The 19067-nt window shown below is 42.3% G+C and overlaps 1 protein-coding gene across 1 annotated transcript; it reads left to right on the top strand.

Annotated features, from left to right (window-relative positions):
- Positions 1-15275: 15275 nt before the first annotated feature.
- On the top strand, positions 15276-17961 carry LOC147887854 (cytochrome P450 CYP72A616-like). Its single transcript, XM_087393432.1, has 5 exons — positions 15276-15597; positions 15702-15928; positions 16015-16265; positions 16433-16820; positions 17173-17961. Exons 1-5 carry the CDS (start codon positions 15303-15305, stop codon positions 17608-17610), a joined length of 1599 nt encoding a protein of 532 aa, XP_087249558.1. The 5' UTR covers positions 15276-15302; the 3' UTR covers positions 17611-17961.
- The last annotated feature ends 1106 nt before the right edge of the window (positions 17962-19067 follow it).

Below are 19067 nucleotides of genomic sequence, written 5' to 3' on the forward strand. Positions count from 1 at the left end.
TGCTTTGTTTTGGAATAGTAGTCGGCAAGAGAAGCTGAATGCTTTGCCACTAGGTTGTTAGTTGTCATGGTCAACATTTAAGGTAGCTCAAAAGGCTCGCTTTGAGGAATTCATGAGTGACCAATCTTGGTTTGGAAGATTATTCGTTTCAGAAGGTGTGGGGGCACATAGCGAAGGTTGTGACGAGATTGTGACCTGGAAAGAATGTCGTGAGCTTTGAGATCTTACTCATCTCGGTTGAGATTGTGGGTAGAGGTGGAAGTATCACTAGTCGTCAAGCATTGGAAGCTTGTTGATATCAAATAAAGCGAGGTAGCTAGATTATTTCAGAGGGATTGGGTCATTCCAAAGGATCACAGTGACGAAGAAGGTACTTGCAGCTCGCCAAGATCATAAGAGTACAGCGACATGATCACAAGATAGTTGGAGGTTGCAAGCTTGTCTGCAACAGTTCACCTACACAAAGGGTAGTGCTATTTTGGTACTATGAATGATTGTAAAACAAGTGTGATCATGCATAATTGTGTCCCGCTCAAAGAGTCAAGGCTAGTGTGCTCTTATTTGGCTTCGCTCCAACCCAACTCCAAGCTCGCGTTGTCTGTTCAAACAAAATTCTACTCGTAAGTAGATATTGAAGGCTCCATGGAGAAGTTGACGTTAATGGTAGTATGTGGTTGGACGACTTGCTTCCATGAAGCCTTGTTTACTTGTCTCTATTTTGACTCGCAATTGGCAAGGGCATGCAGGTTGAGAATGTGAGTCGAGTCATATTTCGCGCGCATTGGTTCAAAGAGAGAAGCATAAAATAAAGTATCGCGGCTGTTTGCTCGCAGATTGTAAGGGAGTGTTGTTTACTGTGGGTTGTAGTTCACGGTTTAATAGGCGCTTTTCATTCGACGTAGCAAAGCGGGGGTTTTGAGGATCCAGAATATCGAAGGATAACGATTCCACGGTTGATGGGTGAGGTCTATGTTTGTGATCGGTTGGGGGAGCAACTTGTGGTACCAAGTTCAGAGTGTGAAAGTTTAGTCGTGATCAACAAGGCCAACATGCAATCAGCCAAGTATGCAAGATAGCTCAGGGAAATTGTGGCTAGATACTAGGTAGTTCTTGTGCATGGGCTAAGCACATATACTAGAGTCCTTTAGAGGGAAGAAAATAGTGTGGGAAAAGGCGAATCCAATTACATGACAGGAGTGGGAGCTGGAGGTTGCTGAAGGTGTAGGTCCTAGGGCTATAGAAGAAAATCCAAAGCCAAGCCAGGAGTCAAGCATTTACACGATCTAAGGCTTTGAGTTCCAAGGCAGATATTCGGTAGCAAGTCTATTTGATCGTACAGGGGGTTCTATCTATGAGTTCATGGTCTCTAGGAGGTTGTGATTTCTATACATTTCAGTGATCTTTGTATTTCCTACAGTTATTGGTCGCTAGTGGTGTATGATTTGCTCAGTATTTTCCAATTTATTGTGATTTGAGCTTATATTGGGATTGTGTTTCTTCTTGGTGTGTTTGCAAATGTGATCATGTTCCTAGCTATAAAGGCATTTCCAGATTGCTCTGCCAGTCATTAGCGAATGCAATTCCGTTTAGGGTAAGGGCATCTTTCTTTTTTGTGTTGTGAATCAAAAAAATCTTGCAACTTGCTACTTGGTTAGTGACTTGTGTCCAATGGAGCTTTGATGCTTCTTTTCTTATGGAGTTAGGCGTCTGGCTTTGACACATTATTATTCCATGAATGCTCTGTGTGGGTTAGTTTCTCGGGTCTTCTTGGATGGTTGCATGGCATTTTACCATCTTGCATGTTTGTCAGGTAAAATATTGCAGGGGTCCCCTTTAGCTTAGGCCGACAAAAGGGATCAAAGGAACTTAATTTTTTTGGGATCAAGCGTGGGAGAAACTCGATTTCTTGGATGTGTGTCTATTAGATGGCTCAATTCATGACCAAATGGTGTAGTTTGGCTTTTTCCTCCACTCATGTTTGATCTGCAAAAGGAAAGGTCAATGTGCTCAAAATGCCATGATAGTGTCCATAAGCAAATTGAGCTTGCATGTGCTCCCATGGTGACACCATGCAATCCAAAGAAATTGAGGATAGGTTAGGTTTAGATTTACCCAAGCAAGCTGAAGAGCGAGGTAAACCTTTCCTTTAACCTATTAGATTGCAATCAATGGCCTTAGCAGTCCTAGTCAAGCAAGAGTTGCATCAAGAAGAGACATGTAATGCTTTGAAATCCTCTGTGAGCGAAGGAAATAAAACGGTTGTTGGAAAACTATTTGGAAGAAAGGGTGGTGACGAGGTGGCGATCAAGATTAGGCACTTTGGAAGGAGGGCAAGACTCCTATGGACATGTTAGCTATAAAGGCAATTCTATATTGCTCTACCAGTCTCATTAGCGAATACAATTTCGTTCAGGGTAAGGGCTTCTTTCTTTTTTCTATTGTGGTCAGAAAAATCATGCAACTTGGTACTTGGTCAGTGACTTGTGTCCAATGGAGCTTTGATGCTTCTTTTCCCATGGAGTTAGGCGTTTGGCTTTGATGCATTATTATTTCATGAATGCCTTGTGTGGGTTAGTTTCTCAGGTCTTCTTGGATGGTTGCATGGCATTTTACCATCTTGCATGTTTGTCAGGTAAAGTATTGCAGGTGTCCCCTTCAGCTTAGGCCGACAAAAGGGATCAAAGGAACCTAATTTTTTTGGGATTCAAGCATGGGAGAAACTCGATTTCTTGGATGTGTGTCTATTAGACGGCTCAATTCATGACCAAATGGTGCAGTTTGGTCCCTTCCTCCACTCATGTTTGATCTTCAAAAGGGAAGGTCAATTTGCTCAAAACTGCCATGATAGTGTCCATAAGCAAATTGATCTTGCATGTGCTCCCATGGTGACACCATGCAATCCAAAGAAATTGAGGATAGGTTAGGTTCAGATTTACCCAAGCAAGCTGAAGAGCGAGGTAAACCTTTCCTTCAACCTAATAGATTGCAATCAATGGCCTTAGCAGTCCTAGTCAAGCAAGAGTTGCATCAAGAAGAGACATGTAACACTCTGAAATCCTTTGCGAGCGAAGGAAATAAAACAGTTGTTGGAAAACTATTTGGAAGAAAGGGTGGTGACGAGGCGGCGACCAAGATTAGGCACTTTGGAAGGAGGGAAGACTCCTACGGACATGTTAGCTAATAAACTTTTGCTGGACACTAGTTGAATCAACTCAAGAGGAGTCCGTTCTCTTCAACATGGGCGTAACAGTACTTAGAAGATGAGGTGTAAAGATACTTTGTGTATGTGTTAAAGGTGTGATACATGATTGTGGACGATGTGCAAGATAATAAGATGGATAGAATGGTGGAAGAGGTGGTGATGCAAGAGAGGATGAAGAACTAACAAATGCCAACCACAAAAAGAATGACATTTCGAAACAAGAGGAGAGATTGAGGGAATAATTAAAGCAGATGTTAGGAAGGTATTGGAATTTGTGGGATCTAGTAAGGTGTCTACCAAAGACATGCAAAATATGTTGCTATCGGTATGCGAAGTAAATAAAACGGTTTTCATTTTTTATGTGATGGGTACAAATATCTCTTAAGGGTATATAGAAACAAACATGTCTTTTTATCACTAATCTCTTGGAAAATGCATGGCTCTTGTAGGAAGGAGACATAGAGGATCATCAAATTATTGTAAGCACAAGTTAGATACGTTATTGCTTCAAGAGATCACATGTGGTGGCCTACATTTCTTAGGGGTATTCATTAATAATCATGTTATCATGCTTTGATTGATTGTCATAGAAGAGTTGGTGGTGCAACGATTCTCCTCAAATTTAGTATTAATCATAAAGAACTTTGGTACAATGAGAGAGGAGCGGCTATGTCAACAGAAGGTTTCTTTCATGACGTTCCAATTCATTCTTTTTTCTCTAGAGAACGCTTTCTCTTAATGCTTGGAAAACCAACCATCAGCAATGTGAAAGGTGTTGATCATGGGGGAAGGAGAAAATCGGTTTTCAAAATGGAAACCAGCTTGTTTCTAAAGGACCCATCCCATTGCCTAAGAAATCTTTGGAAGAAGGGATAATAGCTAAGACGGAGGTCTATATATCCAGTGTATACCTTTCGTAAAAACATGAAAGATAATTGCAAGCCAAGTCGTGTAGAAATGCTCTTGTCTTTCAGCGGGCCCCTATATCTTCAAGTCTCCCAAATGGTGCGTAAGATGTAAATGATATCTTGCCAGAGGGTGATGGGGGTGGTTGTCGAGGGAACCTGATGGCCTTCCGCAGGGGGCGACCTAGATGTCCCAATTAGTGATGTTGGACATGGTCTCCCATACACTACTCTTGATTAGGTTCCAAGATAGATTAGCTTGGACTCATAAACAGAATCTTGAGTGAATGTGCATTTCTCTTGCAATGTGTGTTCTCAACAATACATGGTAGGCCTCTTATATAGAGAGTGCCCTTTGAATAGTCAACTGTGTGGGATCCTCTCATCCGCATCTCTCCTTGTGAATATCCTAAATCCATATCTCCACATCATGTAGTCCACATCCTAGGGTGGCTACTTTGATACATTTCTATACCATACCTTAGCCTTTAATCTATGTGCTCATGGCACCATATCTCAACACCTCCCCTTGGTGCCATGATTCTTTGGCTATTTCAAGGTGGTTAGATGTGAGTGACAAATCCATCACCTCTCCTTAGTGCATACCTTGCTACATAAGGTGGTAAAGTGTGGTTTTTACAAGATCAAATCCTCCCCTGGGTGCTTTCATAACTACTCTCAGGTGGTCAGGTTTGTGTTACAAACATTTGGGATGCAGGTGGAAAGGATGTTGCTTCTCAATACATGTTATCGATGTTGTTGTCTTCATCGCTTGATGTAGCTTGATGCATGATGCTTTGTTCTTCCATGTGCCTTAATCCTTTATGTGTGGATGTCGTGTTCTGTGCTATGGTCATCTCATGCACTTGTGCTTTTGGCATGCTTTTTGCATTCATGCGTCGCTTTTTCACTAGTTGCAAAGGTCTTAACAATTGATTTCTTTCAATATTGGCAGTGTTTAATTGCATACAATTATTTTGATCTGACAGGCGTGAAGAGCTCTAAAAGATGATGGCTTTTCCTTTTTGGAGCGTGTGCAAATTCCTCTGGATTGCAAGTTACACCTTGTCAAAGTTTTGATTAAAAAAGGGCCATTGATGATGTGGCACAAGGGTTCATATATTGCTTGCAGGACTGTGCTTAGAAAGGGACTATGCTTGGGTGGCACTGTGGTGATCTTTTAACCCAGCTTAGTTAACCAACCTTGTCTTGAAGGCTAACCCAGAGTAAACTCCACCCGGGTTAAAAATGACCAAACTTACCTAACTCTAGGCACTCCTAACCATTGTTTAATATTAACCATTGACTAAACATTGTCTAACCAAGGTTGGCTTAAAGTAGCTTAACCTGACTAAGGTAACTGAACCAACCCTATCTCTTAGGTTTGGCTTCAATATTACCATGTGTCATGCAGAGCAAACCTTAGCAAGACAAAGCCTTTGAGGACTCGGCGATGGCGACGGAGGCAGCGGCTATGGAGCTGATGCGAAGGGATCGGCTTCCAGAAGTTTTTTCCTTGGGCTCGTTTGGAGGCGGGATCGCATTGTAGAGGCATGGTGATTGATGTGTCGCATGTGCTGCTGCTATTCCTTCCTGTGGCAGAAGGTCATCGCTAGGATGGTCGTTTGTCACTTCGTGTAGAGAGGCCATATGGATGGGCTGGTCATGTTGGAAATGTAGTTCGTAGGAGAGATAGACGTGGGCAAGGGAGCCATTTATAGGAAGGCCTATGGCATTGGAATGTAGAAGACGCAATTGCAGTGGACTCTGGGGCAGCCGTGGGTGGTGCTGGAGGAGATGCCTCTGTGGCTTGGATGCGTTGGCTCTGTAGGATAAGGAGCTTGCTGCAGAGCCGTGAGCGTGGAACTTGCTCAGGTGCTATAGTTGCTGCTATTGCTCGCTTCCTTTGGCTAATAGCAGGGCTGTGTGGTTGTTTTGCTTGCTCGGTTGTTGGTCGCTGCTAGGTCGTGGTTGACGTGCTAGCTATGTCATTGTTGTATGTGGAGTCGCCGATTTTGGTAGAGTCGCCTTCGGTGCTTGCTATCTACATTATTGGTGCTTTGTTGCTAGGTCCATTGTCGTTGCTGCGTGTGGCATTGCTTGAGTCGGCCGACTAGTTGGAGTAGGTTGTGCTATAGGAGTCATTGCTGATGCTTGCCGATATGCTTGAGGCTACCTTGTTTGTTGGAGTTGGTTAGCCGCTTAGGAGAAGAAAGGCGTGCTAGCGCTGCTTAATGGAGCTGACGGTTGTGCTGTAGAGCCTGGTTGTTGGGAGTTAAGAGTCGCGGCTTTACTTGAGTAGTTGCATAGGCGTTGGACAAGGTTGATGAAGGCCAATGGAACCGATTCTAAGCTTTCTCAAATAATTAGAATCACTCTCATTCTCTATAGAAATCTCTTTAAGAATTACAATTTCTCTCGAAGGAAAGAGCACTCCAGAACTCTCCCTATCTCTCTTTAATGGACTCTCTCTCACAAGAATCTCTCAGCAGAAATGAATGAATGAAGAGAATGAACACAAAGAAATGAACATAAACTCTCAAATGGGAAATTTCTTTCAAAGAAAACAAAAATTCTCTCAGCGAAAGAGAACACTCGAGAACTCTCAATCACTCTCTCACACTCTCAAGGATTGCAATGCCTCAGCGGAATGCAAGGGAGCTCTGATACCATGACAAAACATGCATGCCTCAGGATCGATGGAGTGCTCTAAGGTGGATGGAACCTATGTGGAGACATGATGAAGAGAGTGCTCATGACATGTACCTAAAGTGAATTAGGTTCTAAGATAGATTAGCTTGGACTCATAAATAGAATCTTGAGTGAATGTGCATTTCTCTTGCAATGTGTGTTCTCAACAATACATGATAGGCTTCTTCTAAAGAGAGTGCCCTTTGAATAGTCAATCGTGTGGGATTCTCTCATCCACATCTCTGCTTGTGGATATCCTTGATCCAGATCTCCACATCATGTAGTCCACATCCTAGGGTGGCTACTTTGATACATTCCTATGCCATACCTTAGCCTTTAATCTATGTGCTCATGGTACCATATCTCAACAAGCCCCATCAAGGGAAATCGTGGAAGTTTAAGTAAGATAGAACTTGGCATCCATTGGGCAATAGGAGTATCACATGGTTGAATTTTAATATATTTTAACATTAAGATGGGTAAGTATATATGGAGTCCACGACCATAGAAGAGGTTTATTCAAAGCAAGCATGTCTCTAGACTTAGATAGAAGCCCAACATCTCAAATGGTCAAATTGCAAACACTCTTGATTAGTAGAATTTCTCATTTACTGTGTTTCAATTTATTGGTTCGATTGAGAGCTCTAGCCTTTGCAAAAATATAGATGTTAGTTTAAAAAGGCTAGATTTGGAAGCATGAGTATGCTAGCAATTGTTATTTTGAAAATTTCATTAAGTTTTGGATTCTGGAATTCACTATGTTGACAAGCGTGAACATGATTTTTTTCTCTGAAAAAAAGATAGAACAAAAATTTCATATGAAAAAAAATGAAATTTGATTTACGAATGAACAAAAAGATCGTTCAGAAAACTTTGTCACGTAAAACTTTCATCAACGGAAAATCTTCATTGGTGGAAATTTTTCCCCGTTGACGAAAATTTTAATCCGGTGCACCAAAGGCATGATAGGCTCAGTGCCTACCTTCAGAGTCCATGGAGACATCCAAACCAGGCCAACTAGTGCTTATAGTAGGTGGATTGGTGTATAGAGTTTTGGGGCTAGATTTCATGATGGGCTCTTAGTTGTGTCTGCATTATTGCACTTAAATAGGGAGAGAGTTCATTGAGCTTGACCTTCTCATTCTTCCATCTCACATTAGTTGTCTAATCAAAATCATTCAGCTTACATTAGTTGTTGAATCAAAATCTTTCAGTCTCACATTAGTTGTCTAATTGAAATCTTTCGTCTCACATTAGTTGTCTACTCGAAATCTTTTGTCTCACATTATGATCCTTTGCGTGTCAAAGGACAATATCTAGTCACATAGTTGAGAAAACATTGCCCAACTAAACTCTGAAGAAGATTAATAATTCAATAGATTACACATAGATTACATAGATTAAACTCTAGAGAAGATTAAAAATTCAATAGATTACACATGGATTACATAGATTAAACTCTGGAGAAGATTAAAAATTTAATAGATTACACGCAGATTACATCGATTACATCTCAAAGACTCCTTTCCTTTAGATTACATCTCAAGGACTCCTTTCCTTCAGGGGCCTAGTTCCACATTGCTTTGAGCAGGTTGCATTTTTAAGCTTTCTAATTGCAGGCTTTGCCCTCCTTGCTCCTTTCTAGAAGGGAGCTAGTTCCTTCCTTCAAGGTCCTAGCCCCTCCCTTGATGTCGCTTCCTTTTCCCTTGATTTGAGCTTCTTGGTTGTAGGCTCGGCCCTTCTTAATCCTTTCCTGAAGGGGGGGGTTGGTCCTCCCTTCAGGCCCCTTTTCCTCGTAGTTAGGCTCGGTCTTGGCCTTCTTCAATTTGAGCTTCTTGTCTTTTGCATTTTTTACCCAAATGGCAAATTGAGCTGCAACATCTACTTTCTTGTCGTAGATATTTGTAGTTGGCAGGCACATTTAAGCTGTCCATGACCTTGGCAATGGAAAATGGCATTCTCTACATAGAAATCTTGCATGCACAGACACCCCAAAAGAAAAAAATGTGCACAGGGTGGTAGCATGCAAGCCATTGGATCATGCAGTCATCTATGATGGGGGTATGGCAGAGCATGCATTTCAGACCCTACTGCATAGCAGGATAGGCATCCTATTTAACTATTATGGTTATCAATACCATAGTCTTGCTCTGTGCATGATGAAGATGCTTCTTGATTCCTTTCTCCCTCATTCTAAGGCTGTGGATGTTCTCCTTCATCTCCTCTACTCTTTGCTCCTGTGTGCAACATCTTCATCTAAATCCCTCAGCATCTTTTGAAGCTGCTTAAATTGCTCAAAAACATCAACATGGACCGTTTCCAAAACTTCCACTCTAGTTTGAAAATCTCTCAGGACAATGGACTAGTTTTCAAATCTGTCGAAAGCCATGGCAAGTGTGCACAACCCTATCGTAATCTTGTTGCAGGCTCTTGTAGCTTACTCTTTGAACTTCTAGTAGTGTTTTAAAAAACCAATTTTAGATTGCATCTCATTATTATGCCATGAACCAGCGCGGTGGTCTCTCCAAGCAAACCTTGAATTTTAATAATCCGCATGGGCGTGGTGTCCAGTGACAGCTGGCAAAGTTGCGACGAAAGGGTGCGCAATGATAGGTGGTCAAAGCCAAAGGCTATGCTACGTGAAGTAGTGTAGAGATGCATGATTAGTGTAGAGCTATCGTATGTCGAGCTCTACAGTATTCAAAATAAATAGATTGTGTCTCATTGTTACGCTAGTGCTCATGACGTCGGGAAGATTTTTGGCGAGAGCGCGCACAAAATTGAAAATTTCACCTAAGATTGTGTCGCGTTGCGGCTCAAAATGACCCCGAAAATAGTTTTACGATTGGCTATACCCAAGCAAACGTTGACCCAGATTATTTGAAGAAAAACAATCTACCAAGTCACTCTTAAGTACTAGCAATTATCCAAATCAAAAAATATGCTGAGTGGTTTATTGAATGCTAAGAACGGAGTAAGAAGGAAAGAGAAGAGGTCAAATGGAGGACTACACCAAGATTTATCCACCCTAGAAAGACCATAAGAGCATGTGAGCTTGGATTTCTGTTCAAATTACCAAAAATTATGATGTAAAATGTTAGAATTATTTAGTAAGGCACACATTTCATTGCATGTAAGTAGAAAAACAATGCTCCAAAATCTGCTAATATTTTCTTCCAACAAAAGGTGGGAAATCATGGTTTGACATTTAGTGTTACCTTTAGTAGAGACACATATTTTTTGAGCTACTTTTGGAAGAATATATGGAAGACAATTGGAAGAAGGTTACTTTCAACACTAGCTATCATCCAAAAAGTGAAGTGATCAATAGAAGATGTATTGCAGCAAGACATCCTAACTTTTGGGATACATAATTGGCACAAGTTGAATCGTCTATAACAATAGTCAAAATTATACTAGAGGCATGACTCCTTTTCTACATAGTTTATGGAATGAATTCAAGACACCCTTTAGAGATAAGAGATCATGGAATTAGTGGAGGAAAGGTGCATCAAAAAATTTCTTTGAAAGCATGCAGGTTGAAGGAGGTACAAAGGGGACTATAAGAAAAATTCTTTAAATATGAGGATTATGTAGACATCAAGAGAAGAAGAGATAAAAAATTTGAAGTATAAGATCTTACATGATTTACAAGAGGCATAATTTCAAAGGATGGTGGAGCATCTTTAGTGAACACTTCTATCACAAACTAATCATAGTATTTTTGTATCAAATTTGAAGACCATTGAGACCTATAGCTATTGATAGTTTGTGTTGTAGATAGAAAATGACATGACATTCAAGCAAGTAGCATGTAGGGTAAATGGTGATTAGAGGGGTGGTTGGTGCCCATGGTTTGAGCAACTGATTTGGGTTCTATTCAATCTCCATGTGGGCATTTTCAATTTTGGGTGAGTGTGGAACGAGTTTATAACTAATTTTCTTGTGGGTGGCATTTATTTGGACAATCATTGGTTGTTTTGAAAAAGACTTAGGCTTCCATGACCCTAGTGTGTAAAATACCGTTAGATTTCCAAGAATTTATTGCTCTACACTAATCATTTTTTAACATTGAAAAAGAGGCATTTGTCGTGGGTCTGTGAAGGTCACTAGTTGGGTTAGATTTGAGGTGAGCCATTCGATACCTAAGAAAATTGGCATAAACTCACTAGGAAAGAAGACTAACCACCTAGCAACCCAAATTGAGGACTTTTCACAAAAAGAGAAAAACAATAGAGCATATGTAACAAGATAATGGCAAATTTTCAAAGAGATAAAAGAGAATCATGAGATGGTGGGTTGTGATTGGTCAACAGTTAGGTGATTGTGAAGCAAGTGATGACGTGTTGATGTGAGTAGATGACCATGACATGTGGTGATGTGAGCAACAGACCACGCCATGTGGTGAAGGGAGCAATTATTGATGATGACATGTGGTGACATCATCAACTAGCTAACGACATAGTTACGGGTCGCGTTAAAGCTAACCTTGATGGCTAGAAAGGTCCATGTGTCGAGCATCTCGATCGGGATCTGAGAAGATTCCAATTCTTAGCCCCTGCATGCAATAAGGGCCAATGGGTTTCATGTTTGGGACTCATTTGTTCAAAAGAAAGTCTCGATTCTTGTCCGGGGCTGTTAGCTCATCCAAGGAGAGGACACAGAGAAAATCCAACAGGCCTTATCTTTTTCTAACATTGAAAATCTCCTTTAAATCCGAGTAGGTGTATAAAGGATCCCCGTCTGTTTGGATAGGTGTGAAACAGGCCTAATGATCGATTCTCGAAGACTCGGAGGGTGGAGTCTTGTCTGATGTGGCCCTTAGCTAGAGGTTCAATAATGCACGTTGTGCATAGAGAAAGTTAAAGAATCGGAAGGTGGAAATTCTAAGGTTCTTGTAGGACAATAATGTAACAAGTATTAAACTAATAACTAGGATACTTCCATCCACACAACATCCCTGCTTACCAATAATGGAGATCACGACTCTTTTGATCAACCTTGCTTGGATCTTATCGATCTTTTTCGTCTCTCTTGCCGCTTACACCTTGTTGCAGTTTTTTGTTTCGCTATGTTTGACGCCCCTTCGCATGAAATGGGCTTTTGAAGCTCAAGGATTGAAGGGTATGCCTTAACATTTCTTTTATGGCAACCTCCCTAATATCCTCTCTTTGAACCACCAAGCTCACAGAGGGGTGGTGGGTGCCCATGGTTTGAGCAACCGATTGTGCTCGGAGAAAGAAAGAGTCCATTTGGATTCTTTTTCAATCTCCATGTGGGCATTTTCAATTTTGGGTGAGTGGGGAACGAGTTTGTAAAATGTGTGTATAGAGTAACGGCAAAGCTCCGCTTGTACTCGCATTAGGCTAACAATAATCCCTCTTAGGAATCCAACTTGCATGTTCTACATGCAAGTTCTACATACGACTCCTACATGCAACATGCAACTCCTACATGCAACATGCGATTCCTACATGCACGTTCTACATGCGAGTTTTATATGCAACTCCTATATGCAACATGCAACATGCAACTCCTACATGCAACTTCCAACTCCTACATGCAACTTCCACGTAGGCAAGTTCTACATGTAGAGAGAGAAAGTCTTACAATTCCTACATGCAGAGAGAGAAGCTCTCCAACTTGTATAAATACCCCATAATGGAATGAAGCCCATGCTCTTTGGGGCATTGTATGAGTTCTACTTTGGTATTCCAAGAAATTGTCTCCAAGTGTCAATGCTTCCTTGCACTCCATGTCCAAAAGCATGTCCTAACCTTGCAACTCCTCCTCCCCTCTTGTCCAACCTTGCAACCCATCCTCTCCCTCCCCGCCTTCCTCCAACCTTGCAACCCATCCTCCTTCCTGTGGTAGAAGGTTGTCGCTGGGATGGTTGTTTGTCACTTCGTGGAGGTTATCCATCTTGGAGCTTTGCTTGTTGATGGCTGATAGGAGAGCTTGGAGGCTGGTTGTAGAGAGGCCATATGGACGGGCTAGTCATGTTGGAAATGCAATTCGTAGGAGAGCCAGACATGGGTGAGGGAGCCATTTGTAGGAAGGCCTGTGGCACTGGAATGTAGAGGACTTAATTGCAGTGGACTCTCGGGTAGCCGTGGGTGGTGTTGGAGGAGATGGCTCTATGGCTTGGATGCATTGGTGCTATAGGATAAGGAGCTCTCCTTATCCTATAGCGCCAACGCATCCAAGCCATAGAGCCGTGAGCGCGGAGCTTGTTCGGGTGCTATATTCGCTGCTATTGCTCGCTTTCATTGGCTAGTAGCAAGGCTATGTGGTCACTGTGCTTGCTCGGTTTTTGGTCCTTGCTAGGTCGTGCTTGACATGCTAGCTATGTCATTGTTGTATGTGGAGTCGCCGATTTCGCTAGAGTCACCTACGGTGCTTGCTATCTGCATTGGTGCTTTGTTGCTAGGTCCATTGTCGTTGTTGCTTCTGGCATTGCTAGAGTCTCGGCCAACTAGTTAGAGTAGTGTAGGTTGTGCTATAGGAGTCATTACTGATGCTTGCCGATATGCTTGAGGCTACCTTGTTTGTTGGATTCGGTTAGTCGCTTAGGAGAAGAAAAGCGCACTAGTGCTGCTTAATGGAGTCGACGGTTGTGCTGTAGAGCCTAGTTATTGGGAGTTAAGAGCTGTGGCTTTGCTTGAATACTTGCGTAGGTGTTGGACAAGGTTGATGAAGGCCAATGGAACTGATTCCAAGCTTTCTCAAATAATTAGAATCGCTCTCATTCTCTATAGAAATCTCTCTCACAATCACAATTTCTCTCGAAGGAAAGAGCACTCAAGAACTCTCCCTATCTCTCTTTAATGGACTCTCTCTCTCTAACAAGAATCTCTCAGCAGAAATGAATGAATGAAGAGAATGAACACAAAGAAATCAACATAAACTCTCAAATGGATGGGAATCTCACATGAATGGAAAATTTTTTTTTAAGAAAACATAAATTTTCTCGATGGAAGAGAACACTCGAGAACTCTCAATCACTCTCTCACACTCTCAAGGATTGCAAAAAATTTCTTTGAAAGCATGCAGGTTGAAGGAGGTACAAAGGGGACTATAAGAAAAATTCTTTAGATATGAGGATTATGTAGACATCAAGAGAAGAAGAGATAAACAATTTGAAGTATGAGATCTTATATGATTTACAAGAGGCATAATTTCAAAGGATGGTGGAGCATCTTTAGTGAACACTTCTATCACAAACTAATCATAGTATTTTTGTATCAAATTTGAAGACCATTGAGACCTATAGCTATTGATAGTTTGTGTTGTAGACAGAAAACGACATGACATTCAAGCAAGTAGCATGTAGAGCAAATGATGATTAGAGGGGTGGTTGGTGGCCATGGTTTGAGCAACCGATTGTGCTTAAAGAAAGAAAGAGACAATTTGGATTCTATTCAATCTCCATGTGGGCATTTTCAATTTTGGGTGAGTGTGGAACGAGTTTGTACATAATTTTCTTTTGGGTGGCCTTTATTTGGACAATCATTGGTTGTTTTGAAAAAGACTTAGGCTTCCATGACCCTAGTGTGTAAAATACCGTTAGATTTCCATGAATTTATTGCTCTACACTAATCATTTTTTAACATTGAAAAAGAGGCATTCGTCGTGGGTCTGTGAAGGTCACTAGTTGGGTTAGATCTGATGTGAGCCATCCGATACCTAAGAAAATCGGCATAAACTCACTAGGAAACTAGACTAACCACCTAGCAACCCAAATTGAGGACTTTTCACAAAAAGAGAAAAACAATAGAGCATATGTAACAAGATAATGACAAATCTTCAAAGAGATAAAACAGAATCATGAGATGGGTTGTGATTGGTCAACGGTTAGGTGACTGTGAAGCAAGTGATGACACGGGGTGATGTGAGTAGATGACCATGACACGTGGTGATGTGAGCAAGTGACCATGCCACGTTGTGAAGGGAGCAATTGTTGACGATGACATGTGGTGACATCATCAACTGGTTGACGACGTAGTGACGGGTCCCGTTAAAGCTAACCTTGATGGCCAGAAAGGTCCATGTGTCGAGCATCTCGATCGAGATCTGAGAAGACTCTAATTCTTAGCCCCTGCATGTAATAAGGGCCGGCGGGTTCTATGTTTGGGATTCATTTGTTCAAAAGAAAGTCTCGATTCTTGGCCGGGGTTGTTAGCTCATCCAAGGAGTGCACACAGAGAAAATCTGACAGGCCCTATCTTTTTCTAACATTGAAAATCTCCTTTAAATCCGAGCGGGTGTATAAAGGATACCTGTCTATTTGGACAGGTGTGAAACGGGCCTAATGATCGATTCCGCAGAGTGGAGTCTTGTCTGATGTGGCCCTTAGCTAGAGGTTCAATAATGCACGTTGTGCAGAGAGAAAGTTAAAGAATCGGAAGGTGGAAATTCTAAGGTTCCTGGAGAACAATAGTGTAACAAGTATTAAACTAATAATTAGGATACTTCCATCCACACAACATCCCAGCTTACCAACAATGGAGATCACCACTCTTCTGATCAACCCTGCTTGGATCTTATCGATCTTTTTCGTCTCTCTTGTCACTTACACCTTGTCGCAGCTTTTTGTTTCGCTATGTTTGACGCCCCTTCGCATGAAATGGGCTTTCGAAGCTCAAGGATTGAAGGGTATGCCTTACCATTTCTTTTACGGCAACCTCCCTGATATCCTCTCTTTGAACCACCAAGCTCGCAGTTCTCCCATGCCTTACCTCTCCCACGACCTTGTGCCCCGAATCCTCCCAGACTACTTTTTATGGTCTCAGAAACTAGGTGAGTAAACTTATCAGATCACAGTTTTATCAATTTATCAGATGTTTGCAAGGACTCCAATCTGATGTATTACAATTCTGAAGTCGCATGACGAGTTTGTGTAGGGAAGCCGTATTTCTTTTGGTTTGGCCCCCAGGCCAGAATATTTGCGACTGAACCTGAGCAGGCCCGGGAGATCTTGTCCAACAAGTTTGGGCATTACAAGAAATCATTAATGTCAACACCGAATATCGAGTTCTTATTAGGCAAGGGGCTTGTGGTACTTGAGGAAGAAAAATGGGCTCAGCATCGGCGAATAGTCAGCCCGGCCTTCTTTAGAGAAAAGTTGAAGGTGCAGGCCGAGGAACCCCTCTCGTACAAGTCTTCTATTGCAGGTTGCAATTTACTGCGGTGTCTAATTATGTTTATTCTTAGCAGGCTATGACTCCAACGGTGGCAGAATGCACGGCCTCCATCTTGAGCAAGTGGGGAGCTCAGATCGACGAGCAAGAGTTAGGAAGCACGGAAATTGACGTTCAGAAAGAGTTCAGACGTCTTACCGCGGACATCATTGCGCACACGGCCTTTGGCAGCAGCTACGAAAGTGGCCAGCGAGTGTTCGAGATTCTGCATGAACAGCTGATCATTTTCCAGAGGGCCACCCGGAAAGTATATATCCCAGGATCGAGGTAGCATTTTTACCCGAGAGTTTCTGTGTGAGAGCAAAAAGGGCAAATTACATGTTGAAATGTAGAAAGTACATGAGATAGAGAATTGGGCTGAAGTTAGATGAGTTCAGGTTTCTGCTGCAATAGACCCTCTTTCTTAAGCACTTTAACTTTGTATACTGCAACAGATTCTTGCCCACTCCTATGAATCGCTACCGCCGGAAGCTAGATAATGAAGTACAGAAGTTACTTCGACAAATGATACATGATCGCTTGGAGCTAGCAAAGGGTGGGAGTGGTAGTTTGGAGGAGAACGATCTGCTTGGATTGATGATGGCGGCCAATCAAAAGGAGTTGTCAGGCAATCAAAAGAAGTTGAGAATGGACATCGGAGAGATAGTGGACGAGTGCAAGACGTTCTATCTGGCTGGTCACGAGACTACATCGACACTCTTAACATGGGCGTTGATGTTATTGGGGAAGTACACAGAGTGGCAGGATCGGGCTAGAGACGAGGTGTTGACGGTGTGTGGGAAAGAAGCACCGACTGCCGATTCGCTCAACAATTTGAAAATCGTGAGTATGATGTATCGCTCTCCACAAGCTTTCATAAGAAAGCTTCATTACAATACGCTCTAGAGATTTAGTTGAAAGCTTTACCTATAGATAGATGACTCCTCTACATTTGTTGCGATTGCTAGATTGATTGTGAGTACTCAATATTGCATCCTTGAGCTCGTGTAGTCCGAAAGCCGATGCATAACTTGTCTACTTTCGTTGCGATTGCAAGATTGATCGATAGTATGTTCTGATTGCAAGATTGATTGTGAATACTCGATATTATTTTCTTAAGCTCATAAGATATACTCTTGAAAGCTGATCATGCGCCGGGAGGCAGCTGATGTTCTTTTTTGTGGTGGTGTATAAGGTGGAGATGGTGCTTAACGAGGCCTTAAGGCTGTACCCACCAGTAGTGGTGACGTTCAGGAAGGCAACAAAGGAAATGAAGCTGGGAAAGGAGCTGCTCGTGATGCCGGAGGGCACAGGGGTGGCAATACCAGTGTTAGCGTTTCACCACGACGCAAAGTATTGGGGGGCTGATGCATTGGAGTTCAACCCAAAACGTTTCACAGAGGGCATCGCCAAGGCGTCAACCAACCCTTGGGCGTTCATACCATTCGGTTTGGGTCCCCGCAATTGTGTCGGACAGAGCTTTGCGATGTTGGAGGCGAAGGTGGTGCTCTCGCTCATCCTCCAACGCTTTGCCTTCCACCTCTCCCCTTCCTACGCTCATGCTCCCACTCTGGTGATCACCTTGCAGCCTCAATATGGCATGCAAATCATCTTCCAAAGGCTTCCTGCCTGACCCTCTGTGTCCAAGCTCAACCTATTTACTCATAAACTACAACTTTTTTTTTTCACACCCACCCCACACGTACCCACGCGTGATCCTATCGAGGGGCACTCGCCCTGGACGGGTAGACGCAAGGTCCATAGCTGTAGTAACTCACACACACCCAACCACATGCTAGGATATCTCCAAGATTTGAACCCGAGATCAAGGGATTGGAAGCCCAATGCCCAAACCACTAAGCCAAAGCCTTGGAGGCCTTTCCCCCCCCCCCATCGGTGGTCCCGGGCACCCACCTTGGACCGGTGGGCATAGGGTCCACAGCTCTAGTAAAGTCATATACACTACACAACGCATCCAACCACATGCTGGGACACTAGGTCCCAGCCTCCAAGATTTGAAGCTGAAATCTGAGGGTTGAAAGCCCAATGCCCAATCCACTAGGCCAAAGCCTTGGAGGTTGAGCGTCATTGTACAACTAATGTGGATACAAACTACTTATATGCAAGGATACTTATGTTTTTAACTTTATTGAGTCAAAGGCAATGGCTTTGAAAATGAAGATGTGTGCCCTTTTTAAAAATTCTACAATGACGACACCATTTAGGGAAGAATAGGCATGTGGCAATCTCTAAGAAACAGTTGTAGGAAAAAATCAATGAGACTTTTAGTGGACAATGAGTCATCTTATATAATGTTTCACCCTTTAAAGTCCCCCTCTTCGAGCTTAATCTATCACTTGTAAACTAAGCTTCATGGTTCAAGTTACCATGGAAAACAAAATGAAATATTATGCACTTGTTTTTCTTTTATATACATGGAAAAACTAAGCTTCATTGTACTTAGCATCGACAAACTATACAAAATAAGATGCACTTAGTTTTCTTCTAAGGCAAAATTTTGATGTATAGTTCCTTGTAGTACTTGTTGGAAAGACAAGTGGGGCAATTTGGGCATTTGCCCATTTGAACTAGCTACCCACATTAGACACCTCAAAAGATCTTTGATGCCTAATTGTGTAGGTCATAGGTCATCTTAGGATAAATTTGATCAAAGTAAAAGGCATAAATATGTGTGTGTGCTTGTATGTGTGGCAATAGTATAATAAAATATGATGTGCAGAGGGCCCAGGGTTGAGGTGGCAGGGCATGACCATGTGCCACCCTTCCACATAAGAGGACCCATAGGTGTGTTGTACATAATCCATGGTAGTAATATTATAAAATGTTAAGGTGGCATGGTTCCTCCATGTGCCACCCCTCCACCTAGGCGGTCCCATGCCTACATTTAGTGAGACATGGCCCAAGGACCGTGGAAGAAGTAATATAAAATAGGTGGAGATGGATATTATATTGGATTATTCCCTCCATGTAGGATAGGCTCATGTGGGGGGGGTGTAGATAGTCCAAGAATGCAAGTTAAATAATAGGGAAAGTAGAATGAGGTAGCAAGATTCCTTGTGCCGACCCTCC

The sequence above is a fragment of the Dipteris shenzhenensis genome, chromosome 22 (assembly GCF_047967505.1).
Source record: "Dipteris shenzhenensis isolate YYH24624 ecotype China chromosome 22, Dip_SZ_1.0, whole genome shotgun sequence".
Classification (NCBI taxonomy): Eukaryota; Viridiplantae; Streptophyta; class Polypodiopsida; order Gleicheniales; family Dipteridaceae; genus Dipteris; species Dipteris shenzhenensis.

Bases quoted from the DNA above. Each gene is read 5' to 3' on its own strand.
- LOC147887854 (XM_087393432.1), top strand. From the start codon at position 15,303: ATGGAGATCACCACTCTTCTGATCAACCCTGCTTGGATCTTATCGATC. The intron at 15,929-16,014 runs GTGCAGGCCGAG...TATTCTTAGCAG, and splicing joins TCTTTAGAGAAAAGTTGAAG to GCTATGACTCCAACGGTGGC. The intron at 16,266-16,432 runs GTAGCATTTTTA...ATACTGCAACAG, and splicing joins GTATATATCCCAGGATCGAG to ATTCTTGCCCACTCCTATGA.